Source organism: Falco punctatus (genome assembly GCF_963210335.1).
Source record: "Falco punctatus genome assembly, chromosome: 11".
NCBI lineage: Eukaryota > Metazoa > Chordata > Aves > Falconiformes > Falconidae > Falco > Falco punctatus.
Window position 1 is genome coordinate 7216508 of NC_137591.1, and position 21635 is coordinate 7238142.

A 21635-nucleotide genomic window follows, 5' to 3' on the forward strand; every position below is an offset into this window, starting at 1 on the left:
TAACATGAAATTCATGTATACAAACCTGACGAAGGGACACGCAGGAGAACAGGAAAAGTGTATTTAATTTTCTATTAAATTTCCAACCAGAATACATTTTCCCAAAACAGAAGTTAAAGCTTTTACATTACTGACAAGAATTTCGTAATGATCAACACCAGATTTTCTCAGGAGAAAGCAGGTGAAGTGTTGGTTATACTCCCTCTCTGCTCTCCTGGCAAATCCAATCTTTTTTCAAGGTGAAGTATTATCAGACTCTGTGAATCTCAAAGCAACGTTCTATTTCTTCCTTACTCCTGGGTATTTTGTTTATTTTTAAATTCCAAAGTAGTAATAAGAAAAGTATTTTATAGCAAATTCCTAAAGCCTGTTCTAAAAAAATGTTGTTAGAGATCCCCCTTATAAGACCACTTTAATTTAAGCAGCAGCAAATTTGTTAGAATGGAAGTCTGAAAGTATTTGTATGACCTGATACTACAGCTTTAAAAAAAGCAACTCATTTCATTGATATGTCAAACTGCTTATAACTTTCCTCACTCTCCTTCCAACTAACCTGAACAACAGGGTAAGCAGCCTCATTCAACTCTAAGTTTCATAAAACTTTTCATATTGATTAAAACAGAAATTGTCACAAATACCCACCACATACCATTTGTAAGAGTTAGTGCCTCAAGCTTAGCCTAAAAATCTTTCCCATAGAGAAACTGATGGAATTTATTAAGATAATTAAGGTTCCTAACCACAGATTTTAGGTGAGAGGTCCAATCAAACCCGGCCTGTGCCATATTACTGATAATGTCTAGTTTCATTCTACTTTTTTGTCAAGAAAATAAGTACTGACTGTTTACTCTAATGAGCTCAAAGTTTAGCTTTGCCTGGCTGAAGCTGTAGATTCTGAAGTTTCATTGCCATGCCCATGTTACCAGAAATCTTCAATTTGCCTTGAAAGAATGCCTAAAAAAGAAAGAAAGATTATATGAAATGCAATACAACATATTAGCCCAAATTCAACAGAAATGTATTTTCTGACATAGAAAGTAGAATAGTGAACTGAAGTTATAAGCTTATTGTATTTTTGTGATATCTAAAGAGAATGAACTTCATATTGCTTGTTTCTTGGATCCATCGTAATGATGGATCTGCATACAAAGCAGGGCAGATTACCCAACATTTTGGTAGTGACAGTTCATAGAATAAAAGTTTACTATTTTAATTGAAGACAGAAAAGCAATAGTGTACAGAAGATGCCAGAACTGGTTTCTTACTCGAATCCATCCAGCCATTACTGGTTCTGTTACTGATGAATTCAGCTTTACAAACCTAGTTTGTGAAGCAGACATGCTAAAAATTTGGGTTTTTTCCTCCGGACCTTGTAAAAAGATGAACTGCGTGCACTCAAATATCCAAACTGTAGATGTAAAATTGCAATTGCTCCTGAACTACACGTACGTTACAGTATTTCTAGAATGTGTTTTACCTTCAAATTTCTCATAGACACAGTTTAGGTTGTGAAAATTCTTACTTACCCTGTGATTAACAGACCAAAAACTTAAAAAGAACGTTACCCAGAGCATTTCAAATTTAGAAGTATGGAACAGCAACTGAAAATTAACTTAAACATCCGGTTTACTTATACACTATGGCTGCTTTTTACACTCAGAGGAATAAAAAACTCAAACACAGGCATTCAGTGGATGCTTGCCACTGTTTCTATCTTTCAGCATCAAGATTACTCCTTACGCTAATGCCAGCTGTGTGTGTAAAGCCTGCCAAACAAAGGGCAACATTCCCCCTTTTCTTAAGTCATGCTGCAAACAGTAGTTTCCCCCTCTTCTCTGCAAACCAAGCACTATTATATCCCCTTCTGGACTACCTACAGGATTGTCTGAGAGAGTATGTACCTGTTCATACTCACACGTACCTCATCATACTCTTAAGAGTAGATATTGTCTGTCTTGATTAATCTTAGTTTAGCCAATTTGTTCAGAGAAAGTAATTTTTCAGATCAGCCATGGCAGTTTTGGAGGAGGGGTTTTATTTAAATGATTTCAACTTAAACACACTCACAACAAAAACGTCAGTCCTCTTATCTCATCTTAGCTATACTTACTGTCTGAGGATTCATTTTGCCAGTCATAAGCGCTAACAGATCAGCATCAGCCATTGTAATTGTACAATCCGCCTTCTTATCTGTAAGACAGAGTCGACCATGAAGATTCAAACTGAGAGATGAAACAATAACAGAAGCTGCAACTCCATGAAGAATCTGTTGATACTACAGGTTAGCAAAATGGTACCTGAAGTACATACAGCAAGAGATCACCCAATAGCCAAGAGGCATCTGTGCCACTTTGTAGCACAAACTATCCCAACACTGAAGAAAGATGGACCTTTCTGAAAGGTGCTAAACGAATTCATTCCTTCAAGAAATAATAATCTACTTTTAATCAGAGAGAATGTTAATTGCAGCACTGGCAATCGTCTTAAGTTTTAACAAGCTTAAGTTTGCTAGTATCAGGATCAACTCAAATAAACGTGGTTCCCTCTGTGACACTCTGAAGATACTCATCACTGAAATTTCAAGCATTTCCTGCCCTCTCCTTCAACGGGAAAAACATGTGCATTCTAAAAGCACTCAATTGAATTAATTCAAACCCAGAAGTTTTTAGGATCTTCTTACTAGAAGCAAGCTGAAACATTATTTTAATGAACTCTGATAGAAACACCGATGTATATACCAAAGGGCTAAATACCACACACATCTTTTCCTACACCCATCTTATTATTAAACTTAACTCTTTGATAAAATGTTGTCCGTACAACAGAAAACAGTGTTTTTCTTTTTTGTAATAACTTAGATCAATGAATTACAAATCAAATCCCCTGTCATGATTTTAATTAAAAGCTTTACGATGCAGGTTCGTGGATATATGGGATCCTGCGGACAGACTGCTGCTTTGGCTTTTTATTTACATAGGATATATAACTTCAGATACAAGGCAGACATCTTCATGGTAAGGGTACAAACCCTTTGTTTCCAATACTTTTATGGGGCTCACCACCAGCACCCAGCCTGTGTCTTTTTTACGTCTGCCTTTTTTAAAGTGGAACTTGGAGTTTACACCAGCTGGTACAGTATTGAAATCAGTCAAGTTTTATTGCTTAACTAGCTGCAAAAAAGAACTAACCTGACGAGATAGACCAGCTTAACACCCACCACTGCCTCCAACAACGCAACTGAAGAAACAGCTACAAATTACATGTCTGGCTCAAATTTTAAGAGGCGAGAACAACAAAAGCCCTGAGGTTTGAAAAGCATTATTTATTTATTTTTAATTCTGATTCCTGTAAAAGTCATATGACAGATTTGCCTGGAGCCTCCAAGAAAACACACAATTATCTATACAGAACTAAGAGTAGAAGACATGTAATTCCTGGTCTGAAACATTATGGATTAAGTGTCAGTAGTAAGAAAAGTTTAGAATGATGGTAGCCCTACACCACTTTTAATCAAGGTCACTACAGCTTAAACAGAATGTGAATTTATATTCTTTGCATTAGTTGTACGCGTTTTCTGCAGTGACAAAACAAAACAGCACTGACCTGAATTAACTGCCACAGAGCCTTTACCATTTTTCACATCTACTACCCAAGTTGCTTCTTTCCCACCAGGACCATCTTTTATTTTGAAGGCAAAGACTCCACCAATTTTCTTGACAAATTGTTCTCCTTCCTGTAATGACCACGTAATACACAAATTAATCATTTACTTCAAAATAATTTAGGAATAGTTTGAATTAAACAGAAAGTAAATTGAAAACCTTTACCCTTTCTACTAACATAGAAATATCTACTTCCCTCTACAAGGCTTCACTTAAACCATTAAAAAAACCCAAATAAAAAAAACCCACGAACACAAACTATGACTATTTATATTAAAATCTATCAACTAAGAAAAATGACCACTGTCCTAACAGTCTTGTCTTGATGTAATATGACAAAAAGAATTTTCTTCTTCTAATCACATTTACCAAGCAACATCAAACACAAACTTAAAAGTTTCTTGTGTTGCTCAGTGAGCTCCTCACATACAATCTAAGCTTGCCTTTACTGAAATACCCTTATGCAGGTAGGAACTGTCTGGAAAAAAAAATTAAAATCATGACACAGTACAGAAAGAAAGTGAAATTCAAAGCTGTAACATTTGTTTCAACAAGCAGTACTGAGGAAGTGATTGATGCTACTATATTCCCATTAGGTTTCACACACATTTTGTCCAAAATTAAAATCCTGTTGTAGATAAAAGTAGTCAAATACCTCTTGGAGCTTCTTTTCAATTTCTTTGAAGACCAAATGTGACTTAAATCCATCAACAGCTGCGCTGAGAGGCACAGCCGCAAGACGGCCGGTGCTGAAATGAAAAACCCATTCATTTACATATCTTTAATCACATTTTCAGTATCTTCAAATTATCATGAATAGGCCTAACACCAGTGAGAACTGCCACACTGAAACACTTTTAGCAGTATAGAGCAGCTTATGATACCAAAGTGAAGCTTACTCTTTGATGGGCTTGGTAACCTGAATGACAATCACTTGAAGTAGCCAGATGTTTTTGCACGTACAGACAGGACACTAATTTTATTATGAAAGTAAATAATTAATCTTGTTAAGATATATCAGCAAACACTTCTGTCACACCTTGTGCGAAGAGATCTCTACATGCACTATCTCAGAGAAATACCACTGGGTTGGGTTTTTTTGGCAAAACAAATCCCCTTTTCACTCCCAATTTATGTGGGTCTCTTAACTGTCACCAGAAGTACTAAGCATTTTTCCTGATTCTCTGGAGCAGTCACCCTGCCTGGCCCAACCACAGTACAAATCCCAGTTCTTAAATTTCTGCAGAGGCAGCTGGAGCCAAAGTACGTATAGAGGTGTCCAAAGAAATGGCAATTCAAACAGGAGAAAAAACAAGTTTACCATTATTACTATTGCTTTGCAGCACAGTTCAAAACTATGGTCAGGTTTGATGTTGTTAAAAGTGACAGAATCACTTAAAAAACATTGCTAGAACTTATTTGTGTGGTACTAACTATCCTATAGATGTATGCTAGAGTAGCAATAGTAGGGACTGTCTCATCTGAGGATGACACATCAATTTTGCTAATAAAGCAAGGCTGTACGAACAGGATGTACAATTTTAAGGTGTCAAAAAAACCAGCAGAACTGTTGCAAAGACTAATCCAAGATGGATCAATGTACAATGATGTACATTCTTGGCAGCTATTATTAAAGCCAAAGCCACTTATTACAGGCTAGATCTGAATCCAATAATTAAGTCTACATGCATTGCTGTAGGAAAAATGGTATGAAGTATCTTCATAAACGTGAAATACACCACCTTTCCCTTAATTACACAATACACAACATCAATTACATAAGCAGTGTCTGAACAGATTAGCCATGCTGTTTCATTCCAAAGTCTGATATAAATTAGCGTAACACCTTGTGTCAGGTATCTCCCACTCAAAAAGCCTTTGCGAGAGCTAAAGATTTTTAAGCTTCTCTAATGTAAGACAAAACTAGTATTGCTAAGATTTCTCTATTTTGAGATGTACCTAAGAAAGAATTAAAAAAATTCTCAGTATCAATGAAGGTGAAGCGAGCTGCAGTAAATTAGATTTAATTTCTCCAGAAGTGTTATCTACACATGCAAAAGTTTTTTCTTGACAGGAAGACACTACTTCTAGCAGAACCTCAAGGTTAAGGGTATAAAAATAGCAAGAGATTCCCTGTTCCATAAAATTACAGTGTTTTGAGAGACAAAGCTCAGAGCAATGGAAAACAGTATATTCCCTATAACAGTCTTTTTGCCTCCAATTTAAAAACTGTGTACCAACACCAACTGCCAAGTTTTGGGAGCATGTTTGAAGAGAATCCATGAAAAAAACTGATTTTTCTTGTATCACACATTTTCTCATATGGTCTAGCCTCATACACATTACAGAAGTGTTAACAGTTATCACTTCTGACACCATACTTCAAAAAGTTACTCCTGCAGCCCTTCAATTTTCAATTGCTTCTCTCATTACTTCTTCTACAGATTATACTGTCACCTCCCTGGAATTGTACAAGTCTAGCTACATCAGATATCAGGAATATTAGCTAGGAGAGGAACATTTCTTTCTGGAGGTCCAATACATGATAAATTTTACTGTTCACGGGTTTTTAGAGCAAATAGAAAGTACTGGCATTGAACTTTAAAACCAAAACCATAATACCCACAAAGAGTAGCTCAATCTTTCTAATCAAAGTTGAGAATGAAAACATAAAGGGAACTGTGTATTAAAGGTCTCTCCTGAAATTCTGGTATATTTATAAATTGTGTTTTCTCTCAGTTTTCATCCTTAGCATAGAATAGTAGCAGATTCTGAGACACCTTCGTAGCACTGTTCTCTCCGAAAATACGCTACAATTGCGAGAGCAAATTCTTTAGCCAGGACTGGACCAGTAACATGCCTGAATGCTAATGAGTACTTGGAATACCACATGTAACAGGCAGTTGAAAGCACTTCTTCATGAAACCAAACTAGTAACAATGTTAGCAGTGAAAGCAGTAGGCATCTCTGTTCCCATGAGTGTCTTGCTTTTTTGGTGAGTCCCTATTTTCAATTAGTTCATTTTAGCGTGGCCTGTTTTATTCTTGTGGTTTTCTGTTTTGTTGGCTATTTTTGTACAAACATTAGACTTTTCCTTACAGGAAACCATGCAAACTATTTTTATGGGCCAGTTCGCTCTTTTCAATAATTTACAACTCACAGTGCATATTGTTTATCAGAAATAAGGTGCCATGTAAGTTACAATCCTCTGTATACACCTGCAGGGCTATAAGTACACAACAGTTGCAACTACTGAGCAAGCTTTAGTTTTACAGTGAAATTTCTTCTTTACACAGAGGAAAATTATAATTCTAAAAATAGAAATTTTGAAACACAAAGATATGGGAGCACAGTCAACACAAAGTGAGCTTAGTTTACACCACCACTGAACCACAGCAAACATTTCTAATGACAGTATAACCAAGCACCATACACGGATACTGAACACACACTTTCATTCAGCAGGGCATTTTCTTGCACTACACTTATAGAGTTAAGAGCCTGAAAGATGACTATTTATTACTGTAAGGTCTTCCAGTACTGGCAGTACTATTCTCCTCCTCAGGAAGTCAGGTACAGGCAGAGGGCAGACCCTCAGCTGCCTCACCACTGCTTCTCCCAGGGCCTTACGCAGCCGAACGGGACCCTCCCGCCTGGCTCAAGCGCTGCGGGCAGGCACAGCGCCGCGGGGCTCTCACCTGGCGGCTCCGGGGAAGCCCATGCCGTACAGGGTCACCACCACGGCCCCGCCGATGCCCAGGTTATGCTGCAGCGCGACCTTTGCCCCGGGGACCTGCCTCCTCCCGGCCAGGCCGCGCAGCTGCCAGCAGAGTTCGGCGCACTGCGCCAGGCCTGAGAAATCGAGCACAGAGCTTAGCTGGGTGAACGAAGCAAGGCACGTACCACAGGTGTATTCCATCAGCTTCCTGCCCTAACAAGACATTAAGCGAACACATGCAACAGGATTTGAGAAAAGTTAATTCTTGACAGCTCAGATCCTAGAAATATATTTTCTCAGGAGGCCCAGAATGAAGAAGAGTCCCTTTCTGTCCCAGCTGTGATTTTCAGGTGCCATTTCCCCTGGTCTTCCCCATGCCATCTGTGGTCCACTTCCACCTCCACCGCACATGCACTTCTCCCCTCTGTCACGCACAGACCTCCATTCCTTCATCTCCCTTCCCCTAGACAACCCTGTAGGCCTTTGGGCAAGGCAGAAGAGGAACCTGCGTTTTATGTGCCAAATTTTACACCTTGCCAACCAAAACGTTACAAAGAGGACGAGTAAGATGTTCTGTAATTGAAGTCATAGATGAGAGTTACCAGGTTTCACTTACATTCCTCTCAGCCTCAGGGAGAGAACGTGTACCATAGTACAACCTGCCCTGGAACAGTTTGGAAATTTAAGACGACTTGTATGACCCCTGATTATCATATAGCTAGCCCTCAGACTGTTCTATAGGGAAATTAAGCCAATAGTCCGTAGACATTGTCATTTTCTGCATTTTAATGACTCTCCCCCCTATCCATAGCAACAGAGAGAGGCGGGAACTCCAGCAATTGCCTCTACATTTATCACTGTGTAACTGATGAAAATGTAAACACAAACCTAGGAATTTAACACTCTCATCCTGTTAGGTACTCACAGCCTCATTTACCAGGAATGTTTCTCTTCTGATACTCCCCCCCGCAACTGCAACTTATCTAGCTGTTACAGCTGGTCAGATTAAAGTCTGTTGTTTTACAAGTTTCCTCTTAGTTTTCTGACAATTTCTCCTTTCCAAACGAGGAAGATGAATTATCTTCACAAATCCAAACACATTTTATCCAAGAGCCATCTCATTTGGAAACAAGTATAGCGGTTTAAAGAAAACAAAAACCAAAACAACAAAAAAAGGAAAACCTATGTTGCTGGGAAACGGTGACTAACTGAGCTTCTGTTGTAAACATCAGATAAATATTTTGACATCCAAGGCTTAACAGAAATAGCTTTTATTACAGCTAACAAGGAACAGTACAGGCTATTCAGATGCAGTAAAAATCTCCAAAATCTGAACTCTGAAGGATGACAACATATGAAAACAGTAATTCCAACTAGATTCAGCAGAAGTTGTACTATTGAGCACTTATTTAGAAAAAAGTTAAGCTGTTTTGCAGGTTGCTTTCTAAGAACAACAGCGGGAAAAAAGCACCATAAAATTAAGTAAGTGCAAAAATGATTAAAATCACACTCCAAGCCTTTTGGTTTGAGCAGTCCGACAGTCAACCTGCCCTAATGCTTGCGTTAGAAGTGAGAATCAACTCCAGAGCTTCCTTCTAGTTTTATGAAGCCCTCATGTTTTGTGCAGACAAATAGAAGTGGGAGGTATCTGCCTGCTCAAGAGCTGTATCTCCTGTCTAACTGGCATGACAAAATGAAGTTGGTTTGCATACCTGTAGCACCAAGTGGGTGTCCCTTTGAAATCAAGCCACCACTAGGATTAATAACCCATTTTCCTCCATAAGTATTGTCTCCTCTGTCAATCAGGTCACATGCTTTTCCTATAAAACAATATTTATAAAAGAAAAATGTTTAATTTTTAAGTGATTTTTCAATTCTGCTGTCATTACTGGAGATGCTGCATGTCAGTCAAAACCTAGGAAATACTACAGCACAGATTTTACAAAGAGCAGACTTAAATTAGCCCAGCTACATTAATGAGACTTGCTCCTATGACTGGAGAATGTATAATGTGGAAAAGAATTAGAAAGGGTAATGTTTGATGCAAAAGCTTTTTAAAATTTGCTGTTGAACTGTTTTGTTGACATACAGTAATACAATCAATATAATGAAGCTTTCAATGTTTTATTAATGAAACTGCAGTGATAACTGTGTTTTTCGTAAAAGAGGGGTTAGTCATAATTTATGACCCCCAGGACATGGAGGTCCTGGTGAACATCAAGTTGAACATGAACCCTTGCCACAAAGAAGGCTAATGGCACCCTGGGCTCCATGAAGACATTGAGATAGTAAATAAAAGTACTCATAAGACTAATACTTAGAATTGCTTAGCTTTCCAGACTATTAGTTCCCATGCCTTCAGCAGCCAGTTCTCCCTTTTAACCCATTCCTTATTCCTTTGTTCTTGTACCAGCTTCTTCAGCCTATGTTATTAATGCTGAAGCCTAAAAAATACCTGCCATGTTTCCTGTATTTCTAACTTACTTCTGCCATTAAACAACAATACCAGGTTAGTCCACATCTAAATCCACAACATGGATTTCACCATTTCACTAATCGCTATGCCTAATTAGTCCACAGTTCCAAGATAAGTTTGACATACTATTAAGGTCAGCCTGACTGAAAGGCGGTGACAATTGCACTATTAAATTGCCATACACAAGGCTTATTAGTCAAAAAGGCAAGTACCGTCAGGATTTTTCAGTGTCTTTGATTAAAGGAATGAAGTTAAAACTTAATGTACCTATAGTTAAATAATGTCAAACGTACTATTTTTATTGCAGATACCATAAAAACACAGTAAAGACAACAGTAAAAAGCAAGCATTCATAACCAAGTATTTGAAGACCTACAAACACAAAAAAATCTTCCCGTTTCTATGAAATGCTTGTCTCAGTGAGAAAGCTTAGCCTGGACACAATACACCATCTAGTGATAGAATGCAATATTTCCTCAAAATTAGTTAAAAATAAATTAGAGAAAGATTACATCAGGTTATTATTTATGCAAAGCAAAAATACATTTAGAGTTTAAATATATCAAATACTGAAGTAGTAGTTCGATGCATTATTTGCTTGATTTTAAACAAAAACCTCTGCAGTAGAAAGTTTTAGTGGTTTAACTTACATACAGAGAACTGAACCGCACAGCCATTTAACCTGTTGTAAATCCACTCACTTCAATGAAACTGAACTAATCTGGATAGATTGTGCACTGTTACACAGTTGATTTCAGAAGCACGTTCACAACTTGCCAACAACTCTATTTTCAAAGGCAAAGATGTTTCAAGATCTTTAAAAAGTCACATCAAAGATAAGCAACTTGTTAATGTCCTCTATGAGAAATTTTTGTCCAATTTTTATCTTCTTAAAGAGTAATACAAAGATGGAGGGGAATCTTGGGGTGGCAAATATACAGCCCTGGAAGAGGGGCATAACACTGAGAATGATCATGAGAATCCTTAATTTCCTTGCTCTGCTTGCTTACAAGAGCCATCCCTGCACAAGCTAGCTGTCTGATTTCACATAGTTCTCCACCACTTTGTCTTGTATATTTTTTCAGAAATCACAGTAACACGCTCCTTTATTAAACTAATTCTAGAGTTTGCAGGCCTTCCTTATGCTACTACAGTGGTAACTTGCTTTTCCCTCTTATGAGTTTAGCCAATAAGACTTTCAAATATACATCTGTCCAGCAGTCAACTGAAAGTTCTAATTATATGAACAGATAAAAAGATATTTTTAATGCTTTCCATTTCAATAAAACAATAATCTTTATTGATGCTATTACCTTCTGGACAGAGTCCCAGAGCTTCGTAGGTAATGAACTCATTAACTGAGAAACAATCATGAAGTTCAATCACATCAACATCTGCAGGTTTTAGGCCTGCTTTTTCAAAACATTTTTCTGCAGCTTTTTTAGTCATATCATAGCCAACCTGCAACAAGAAGTTGTATGTTAAAATATCATTAAAGAAACAAAGCTAGCAATTTCATTTCTACACTTAATTTTAAATGTGCTGTATAGTCCTGTATATATCCTGTAAGTGAAAGTAACCTATACGAGGTGGCATTCTAATTTATTTTAAGGCATCACATACCACAGAGTTTAGTATTCATACAGTATGAACTGTACAGAAACAAATAATACATTCTACGTCTCATTGCTGGCATGTGGATTCTTTTCTGAGGAATTTCCTCTATTTTCTCAACCTTGTTCACAAGTCAAACTGCTCCTTTCCATGACTCAGACCAAAAGCCTTGAAACAAATCCTAAAGCTGTTTTGCTACCTTTTTCTATCTGACTAGAACTGTACTTGAAACCCAAACAGAACATGACTGCAGTAGAAACTACTGGGTATTCAATTGGTTTGACTTACATCCAATTATTTTAGTCAATTTGCAGTGGGATCCAAATTTTGCAGTTCAGGTCTTTTCCTTCATTCTAGTTAAGCACCGTAATCATGACCACACCCAAGAGGTTATTTCAGCTTCAGTATTACACAGACATAAATAAAATTGCTTTAAGTTTCACTAATCTTATAAACAGGAAAATTAAAGAAGTGTTTTTTCTTGCTGTTCAAATTGCTTAAAAAGTAGCCTTTAAATAATTTGGTAAAACCTAGGTTATTAATAACCTGTTTATAAATTTCTTTCCATTATTCCACAACCATACACTTCATTTACTCCATCTGCCCAAATTAAATTACTTTTGCATGAACCACAAAGTATAACTTGTTTGCTTACTGACATGTCTACAGTATTATTAGGACTTGCAGGTACTAAAAAAAAAAAAAAAAAATTCCTGAGGAGTATCAGGGAATGCAGAATTGTAAACCTACCATCTTTATACAACTGTTTTCTTCAAATGTGCTTGGATAATCAGTAGACATCACCTGGGCTAGAATTTCCACAGCTTTGGGCTGCAACTTGTACCTTTTCACAAACTCCTCACTAGCCAAAATTGCAGCTGCGGCACCATTTGATGTTGGACTGATTGAAAGAAAAATATGTCATCATTCTGAACTAGTAATGTCAATCTTCCATAGAATTATCTTTTAATACAAACCAGAAACCTAAAAGGACAAACAAAAGCCACTTTCTTTGGCTGATGCCACTGAAACTAAATTCCAGAGTTTGCTGGACACTTTCAATAATATTTGTAACAGACACTTGAAAAGCATGATACAAAAATAGAAACGTATCATTAAGGTTTTTCAGTCTGGGGGGTGGGATGGGGTAAGCTTCTACTTAACAGCAAGCCCTTCAGGAGTGTCTAAGAAAGGCTGAAGAGAAGAGTTAACACTTAACAGCAACGGATGCACACTGGTAGAAGATGCAGAGTGACATGACAGCCCCACAGTACAAAACATATTTCAGCTTGCTGTATTATACAGTGAACAAATATCTAGATAGCATTTGGTCAAGAAAGAGATTTCACGTTTCTTTTCTTTATAAGAACTTTTACTTAAGTTAATCTGTCAATTTTAATTTAGATGCAAACAGACTTATTTAAATAGATGTCCTACCACATTTGTCTTAACATCAAAATGCTAAGTCCTCTCCTTACCAACACTGTAAGATAGTCAAGTAATCGAAAATTTTGCGAGAATGCAGAACTTCATCTAACGTGTACTCCTGCTGGAACTGGGAATACCTAAGAAAACATATAGATGTCATCTTAGTTTTAGCACAGCCCTTAGCAACAGACATACTAATATCACACTATTAGGCAGCTATAAGAGCTGTTTTTACAAAGTATAAGGCACTGGATATAAAATTTATGCTGGGTGTAATTCTCATTCCATAATAAAGAAAGTACTCTGCAAAGTATTTCTAAAACTATTACTCAGTTTTGCATGATTATTTTTTTTTAAACAGCGATATATGTTCAATATAGAGGTAGAGTACTTTACTCACGGGTTTTTAGTTGAATGGCTATGATTCTTCCATGCAATTTTTGCAAAGTACTCTGGATTTGTCCCTGGAAGGGGAAAGCAAGTACTTTGTTTACTAAAGAGTGCTACCACAGCATTTTAAATATTGTGTCATAAGAATTTGACCTTTACAAGAGATGTGTTATCAAGGCTTTCCTTAGAACTGAACTTGGGTCCAGATGTTATATAAAGACTACTAAACATGGTCGAGTTTTAGCTAACAGAACATCCTACTTGGATACTTAACACTTACTATGATAAAAGTACTGAAAATAAGTGCATTTTATTTAAAGTATTATTATATTACCGAGACTTGAATGTTCACTTTCCTATCAGTGCAAAACAGCTGCAGTGACATATTGGAGTCCAAGTCTAAAATTTTTCCATATAGTAGTCTAAAACTAAGTGCAAATAAAAGATGCTGAACAGGCCAGCCTGCTACCTTGGAGCCAATTCCCTTGTCTGGTGAGGGGGTATGACTCAGCAGTGGCAGCAGCCTAGCACTATATGTTAAATAAAATACCTGAAAGCTTTTGTCAAACAATGCAGTCCCAAGCCTATCTACCCGTTCTAAGACACAAGAAAAAAATGCAGAAGTTGTGCAACCTTTTCGCCCAGACCTTACAGAACCACAAACCATACCATTAGCTTGAATACCGGACACTGTATCACAGCCTTAATTTTGTCTTCTGATGGTTTTGTTTGCCTACACATCACCAATTTTTCTGTAGATAACTCCATGCAAATGTATTCCCATTTGTATTAGCTGTGGATGTTGCAGTTGTAGTACTTAAGTTAAAAAGAAAGGCCAAAGAATGCTATCATTTTTTTAAAATGGAATACTAATATATGTATTTTTTTAAAAAAATCACTTCAGTAAAAGAGGACAAAGAAAAAAATTGATTTTAACATACCATATTTCTCCATATGTTCTTTCCCAGCACTTGCAAACATCTGAGGTGCTACTGGAGCAGTTGCTAAGCCGTATTTATTTATCATAATTTCCAAATGTTTGTCAATTGGACTAGTTCTGTCTGAAAACTAAAAAGAAGGGAAATAGTTATAAAGCAAGTCATAATTTCCTTTTCTTTACAAGATCGCCACAAAAGAGTGCCATGGATTCAAGCAAAATAAATGGTGGGTTTTGTCTGATATTTTAACAATTCCACTGGGCAGCATGTTGCACTGCAGTGACATGTTTTGAAGCATTCACGATTTCTCAACTATAAGAAAGAGTAAATAAGCAGAAAATGCTTATTTACATTGTGCAGTGACAAACATTATGATCACTGCACTGATTCATGGCAAGGCCCACTCCAGTGCAATTTCTATCGTAGTCACTATTTTCAGCAGAGGACTTCAGGTATTTTTCACCTCAGCTTAAAATCCTATAGTGAATATAGTTCCAAGTTATAAGATCAATACTGTATTAGTATTTTCAATGAAGCTTAGATGAAATATCATGAAGCATGATAAAGATAACTCTTACTCATTTCAATCAGTTGTTAAATTTAACATTTCTCACCCAAACCTCTGCATATATTATCAAATTTGGTAGTTCTGTAGTTAAACAACATATGGGCTCTAATATTGCTTGCCATAAGGCAAAATACAAACAAAAACCCCCACACTTCTTCAGTGAAAACAAAGAAGAGACAAGAAAGAAAGATTTACAGAAGCACTTAGTTTTTCGAGAAAGTGTGTTAACTGGTCAACTGAGTAAGCATCACATCAAAAGCCAGAAGACACAGATTCTTTCTTTAAATTTGCTGCATCACTTGGAGAAAGACGCTTCCATTGCTCAGTGCTTCAGTATTCTATCTGGAATTTTCATCATTCTCTATTAACCCTGCCTTTAACGTATTCTTGGCAAAATACTAAAAGCATGATGTACTAAAAATTAATTCTAAAACATTCCATACAAAATTTTTATATCATAACTGCTATCAGAATCACAGAACTCATTAAAAGTTTCCATGGATCAAAAGAATATTTTATTTTCTAATCATCTACAGCCACATCTTAAAGCAACTGGTATTTATGAGAATATGTCTTAAAGAATGAGGTGTATCTACAAATACAATGAAATGTATAAAGTGTTTCAGACACTTACACCTGAAGCAAGGGATCCTTTTGCCATCCTCTCAAAGCCAAGTGCCAGAACACAATCTGCCAAACCTTAAAATAAAATTTATGGCTATTTAAAACACAATGCGATTATAAAGGACATTATGTACTAACAACTCTTCAGTTACAAGAATTATACATAAACACCTACCAGCTGCTCCTCCTCCTTTCTTCATTTTTGAAAGACAGTCAAATTGGAGTGGGAACGGTATTGATACATACATATTGATACTGAAGAATGAGAGGTCACTACAGAGTTTGGGGTTGTTTTTAAACTGTTTGACATCAGTTATCTTAAGATGACCAAGCACTTACATCTCTGCTACAATACTAGAATAATCCTACAGAATATTACTATAGTTTTCATTACAGAAACATCAGCATTAAAGTGCAAAATGTCCGCAAAGGAACTGCAGAAACAGAAGGAAACAGTCATCTGTCAGTTTCAAGCAGTCTGTCATAAGGCATTGCTCTCTTTCCCTCCCTTCCAAAAATGTGTCAGTCAAACATTAGTGTTAAAGTTAAAAATAAATAAATAAATAATCTTCCTCACAGATTCTTCTCTCCTTTTCATCCTGTAGCCTAGTGTGTTGCAGTACTATACTGCAACTTGTTCTGTATTACTTCAAAAAACTTTTCCAGAATAAACTTAACTGGCTTACTACTTCCTAGGTTCATACAGCTTATGACGTAGAAAGGACGTTTATATCCATATGCACCAGCTTACTGCATCACAGACGTAGTCTCTTAGGTGCATATATAATGCCCCAGTTCACACTGATAGTCTTAAAGTGCTTTGTCTTATATTTGTATATACAACTGACCAACCTTTTCAGCTGAGTGTGGCAGAAAACACAACTTTGCCTATGAGGATCGGACATTCACAGCTCAGTACTCATGCATTCCAGTTCTGCTCTTCACTCAAGCAGTATTTATAGAAACAGCAGCCCCAGAGCAAAACAACTCACCTCCTTCTACTAGTTGTCTGGCCACGAACAAAGCAGTTGATCCAGTAGCACAGTTGTTGTTAACATTAATGATAGGAATGCCAGTTAAACCCAAACCATGATAGATAGCCCGTTGTCCACAGGTTGAGTCACCTTTATACACAGACACAGTATTAAAATAAGGTATATACTCAAACTTCACTAGTAAAAAGAAATTCCACCATGTATGCACAAAGCTACCACTTAAACTATAAACTTGAACTTTTGCACTGTCATCTTGAGTATGTCTCTCAAGTATCCACAGTACAAGAACCTTCGAAACAAGATGAAAATCATCAGATTTTAAAAACGTGTTTGTCCTGCTTCTGTGATAACAGGCCATGAATCAATGGAAGGTAACTGGACTGGACAGAAACGCCTTAAGACATGTGGCTTGGAAGCTGCAACAGGTATCACAACTGACTGACCCTACTTCAGCTGCCATGATACAGTCATTAATAGAGAAACAGGAAGAAAATACATGGAAAAATCTTTGGAATGGAAACAGATTTCCCTATATCAAAATCTGATTTTGACTGCTTTGAGAAATACCTTGGGCATCTGTGAACTGTAGTGGCAGGAAAAGGTTCAAACCACTCATTTAACACCATCTCCTCTCACTACAACAAGCAGTGACTGCAAATTAAAGGCTTCTGTTGAGGGTGTCTATTAGAAAATGTGTTTGAGAGTTGTGCTGGTTTTGCCTGGGATATAGTTAATTTTCTTCACAGTAGCTAGTGTGGGGCTACATTTTGGATTTGCACTGGAAACAGTGTTGATAATACAGAGATGTTTTTGATATTGCTGAGCAGGGCTTACACAGAACCAAGGCCTTTTCTGCCTCTCACACCACCCCAGCGAGGAGGCTGTGGGTGCACAAGAAGCTGTGAGGGGGGACAGCCAGGACAGCTGACCCCAACTGACCAAAGGGATATTCCATACCACATGATATCACACTCAGCATATAAAGCTGGGGGAAGAAGAAGGAAGGAGGGGACATTCAGAGTGATGGCATTTGTTTTCCCAAGTAACCGTTAAGCATGATGGAGCCCTGCTTTCCTGGAGATGGCTGAACACCTGCCTGCCAAGGGGAAGTGGTGAATGAATTCCTTGTTTTGCTTTGCTTGCGTGTGCAGCACTTGCTTTACAGTCTTTACCTCAGCCCATGAGTTTTCTTATTTTTACCCTTCCAATTCTCTCCCACTGTGGAGGAGTGAGTAAGCAGCTGTGTGGGACTTAGCTACCAGCTAAGGTTAAACCATGACAAGGGTCCTGCTGCTAATGAAGGCAGGGCAGCACTGTGCTGGTATGTAAACAATTTAGTTTTGTATATATCAGCTGTGAGGCATTATTCTGGAGACATACTAATGCATGTACTCTCATTAACCTTATACAGTACATTAAATCATGGTTATGTTTCTGTGTATGTCCATAGGATTAAAATACTTAACGAGTGTCTCACAGCATAGGTCTGATCTATCACTTAAGAGCTGAATCCATTCAGGTATCTCTCATGTGCTTTTGGACCGAAAAACGCAAGGACACAGTACATGTTTGATCCCCAAAATACCCCTAGCAAGTGTCTTCAACTCAAGAGCAATGGATAAACAAGCTAATCCATTCCAGTGTACTACACAGAGCATCACACAAAGAATAACAGAATTTTCAAGTCTATTGCCATAAACATTAAAATATGGAAGTTTTGCGCTACTTGAATAAATATACCACCTGATCTGGCTGAGCTACTTCTATGAAACACATTTGGAAGACACAACTTTATGGAAGTCTTTCCATACCCACAACTAGAGCCATAAACTCCACAAATAAACAGACATAGATCTGTGATCACTAAAAATAATAATTTTTAGAAGTTTGAGACAGTTCTACAAATTGACATGATGAATTATTATAACCTGAAATTGATGGGATCCCCCATACTTTATCCGCACAGATGTCGCAAATGTCACAGATGTCACATCCCAGTCAAATGACACTACTTACCGTAAACATAACCAACACATGCCTGTTGCACTGCTGAATATGGAATCCCAGCATCAGTTAAAGCCGCCTGGCCTAAAAAGAGTTGAAAAGTTGAAAAAAAAAAAAGGTTAAATATTGAAGGGAGGCAGGGCAGAAGCAACTCTCACAACCATAACAAGCAAACCTAGAGTAGTATGTATGAATCATGCATTCACATACAAGAAAAAGAGCTGTAAAAATGACTTATTACGTAATGTGACTGGTTAACATAGCCTTGCATTTTCATTCTCATAAGGACAATTTTGCAGTATTTTGAGTTCTGAACAAGCTCCTTTATCAGAAAATTTCATGCAATAAATTCTGTGTTCATGCATAAAGGTTATTTGTCCCGATGAAATTATGTTTGAATAATACAGGTTAAGCATGAAATCATTTAAGTGTCCAATCCAATTTTAAGCTATCCTTCTGACTTCAGTACTGGAAGGCAGAGAGCTGAACAGGTCAGTTGTGGATTTTGTAAGTGTTCTTTTTCATCAGTTTTAGATTTGCTTTTTATACGTATCTATTTAGTGAGCAGTTGCTGTTCCTTCATATGTGTAATAAAAAGATTAACTGTGAGACTTAAAGTAAGTGTCAGCAATCACACTAAATGCTTTATTATTAAATTACCTGCCTCCTTAGCCATATCAGGGTAATCAGCACTCTCCTCATTAGGTTTTGTGAACTGACAAGAGAAAAAAAAAGGGAAAAAAACCACACAAGAACAAAACACAGTGAGGTTTAATACATCTTTTGCTTAAACTGGTACAGGTATAATCTTAATATTTACTTTAGAAATAGGTTTCTGAACAATCAGTTTTAAATAATGCAAACAACTTAGTTTAATTGACCTGAAAGTGCTTGCACAAAATCTGCACAGTTCCTAAGTGCTACTGTCAGACCCTGTGACGGCTAAAAACATAAAATAGTGCAGTTTTATGGAAGCTGAGGACCAGTTTTGCTCAGTCTTAAAGAAGATCCGTGACTTGTATGGAGATGTCCAAAGCCTCTGGGTGGGACAAGAGAGTAACAGTTGTGTTCGCTGGTTCATTATAATACATGACATAATCTTCACTAAGGCTTTGATAAATACCTCTGCTTCAACTTTATTTTGTTATACTCCTATTTTTTAACAATAAAATGCTTGTTCTTTGTATGGAACTTGCTTCTACTCCCTTTCCCAAGCCATATTTCGCTTTGTTACAAATTATACCAAACCCTATCCCTCACCATTGGGGTACAGGTGACATTTGTTTTCTTCGTAGTACAACTCATGAGTGTCCACCAACAAATACATGTGCTTTGCATTTTTACACCATACTAGCTTCTTAAAGTTCCAGAAATTATTTGACGTTCACTGTTAGTATATAAAAGATAATTTGCTACCTCCGTATGCTTACCTCCCCAAATCCAGTCTTTTGCAACACTTAGCTGTACTTTCTGTAGTGCCTCCTTTCCTTAATTTAGACAAAGAACCTTCAAACTGAAGGTCATAAGAAAAATCAGTCAATGAATTGATCATTGTAAAAGTCTGTAAGATTGCCTGATGTTACCTGGGCTAACAAAGCGGGGAAGAGAGTATGGACAATTGGTCAAATCACACAAAACTGATAACTAAGATGATCCACCTCCGAAAATGAAAGACAAGGAAACACAGATTGTTGTTTTAAGAAGATATACCAATTTTTAGCAGATATTATATAATTAAGATTAAAAAAGAGAAAGGATGCAATCCTAAAAGACTTCATAACAAAATGCTTAAGATGCAATACAGTGTCTGAAAAGTTTTAGTTATCTCTCCCACACTACTGTTCCTTCCTTGAGCACACCACAGGTGAGGTCCAGTAACTTCCAAAACTACATTCTGCAATCCAGTTCAATGAATACACTGAACAGAATGAAGTCTTTCACCTTTTATTTCCTTCCCTATCACATCACATGCTGAAGAAATATTCATGCAGCCATAAAAAAAAAAAAAAAAAGTTATTTAAAAGTGGGGGGGGGTTCTCACTGGCAAATACCAATCTTAAGTTTCATCCACCGAGATGAAGAAGGTTCCTTTAGCTTTTGCTCCTCTTTGAGAATCACAGAATCATTTAGGTTGGAAACGACCTTTCAGATCAAGTCCGACCAGGACTGCCAAGCCCACCACTAACCCATGTCCCTAAGCACCATGTCTACACATCAGTTAAATCCCTCCAGGGATGGTGACTCCACCGGTTCCCCAGGCAGCCTGCTGCAATGCTTGACAGCTCTTTCGGTGAAGAAATGTTTCCTAACACGCAACGTAAACCTCCCCAGCACAACCTGAGGCTGTTTCGCCTTGTTTTATTGCTTGTGACTCGGGAGAGGAGGCCGACACACACCTCGCTCCAGCCTCCTTCCCGGGAGCTGCAAAGCCGTGCCGTGTGAGCCCGCTGGGGGCAACCCGGTGGCCGGGCACAGGCACCCCCGGAGAGTCCGCGGTGCCCCCGGAGCCCAGCGGCCCCCGGCCGCTCACCGCCAGGGGTCAAGCCCTTGACCAGAGGTTGCACTGACACGGGGACACACTCTGGCCACGGCAAACCCGTCATATCGACCGGGCTTCAAAACATTAACTCGGCCGCCGCGTCCGTCCCCGCCGCCGCACCGACCAGAGGTGAACTTTGCGTGGCGCCGCGGCCGCCCAGGCCGGGCCCGTGGGCCCCGGCTGCCACCTCAGGCCGCTCCGCGGGCCCCGGCTGCCACCTCAGGCCGCTCCGCTCCGCTCCACAAACGCGCTCCACGGGCAGCGACCGCCCCTCGCCAGGGGCCTCACCGCACCTGAGGGGGCCGCGCACGGCTCCCGCGCCACCGCCCCCCGCGCCCCCTCAGCCGTCGTCGCCTCAGGACACAAGACCCGCCCGGGCCGCCCCCGTCCCACCACACACGCACACGCCGAGTTTCGCTCTGCCCCCCTGCACGGCCCGAACGCGCAGGCGGCGCCGGGAAGGGTTCAGGCCGGCGACGCGGAGCTGGGCCGGCGCCACGGCCCGGCCCGTACCTTGGTCATACCGACGCCCACCACGAACACCCGGCGCTGCATGATGGCGACGGACAGCAGGTGCCCGCACGCCCCCTCCCGCGCTTCCCGCCGGCCGAGACCCCGCCGAGACCCCTCCCGGACAGCGGCAGCGGAGCAGAGGGGCGGGGCCAACGCCTAGTGGGCG

The 21635-nt window shown here is 38.8% G+C and overlaps 1 protein-coding gene across 1 annotated transcript; it reads right to left on the reverse strand.

The window, feature by feature from the left end:
• Nucleotides 1-47: 47 nt before the first annotated feature.
• On the reverse strand, nt 48-21634 carry SCP2 (sterol carrier protein 2). Its single transcript, XM_080406287.1, has 16 exons — nt 21470-21634; nt 19078-19132; nt 18430-18501; nt 16411-16542; nt 15429-15493; nt 14230-14356; nt 13299-13362; nt 12949-13035; nt 12221-12371; nt 11170-11317; nt 9093-9200; nt 7361-7514; nt 4318-4411; nt 3604-3733; nt 2111-2190; nt 48-954 (listed from the first exon to the last, which is right to left on the reverse strand). The coding sequence occupies exons 1-16, from the start codon at nt 21509-21511 to the stop codon at nt 859-861; spliced, it is 1605 nt and encodes a 534-aa protein (XP_080262413.1). The 5' UTR covers nt 21512-21634; the 3' UTR covers nt 48-858.
• Between the last annotated feature and the right edge of the window lies 1 nt (nt 21635).

Excerpts from the sequence above, each read along its gene's own strand:
- SCP2 (XM_080406287.1), bottom strand. The coding sequence starts at position 21,511 with ATGCAGCGCCGGGTGTTCGTGGTGGGCGTCGGTATGACCAAG. Across the intron at positions 18,502-19,077 it reads TGATATGGCTAAGGAGGCAG|GCCAGGCGGCTTTAACTGAT; the intron begins GTAATTTAATAA and ends AACTCTTTTTAG. Across the intron at positions 955-2,110 it reads GCAAAATGAATCCTCAGACA|GCATTCTTTCAAGGCAAATT; the intron begins GTAAGTATAGCT and ends TTTCTTTTTTAG.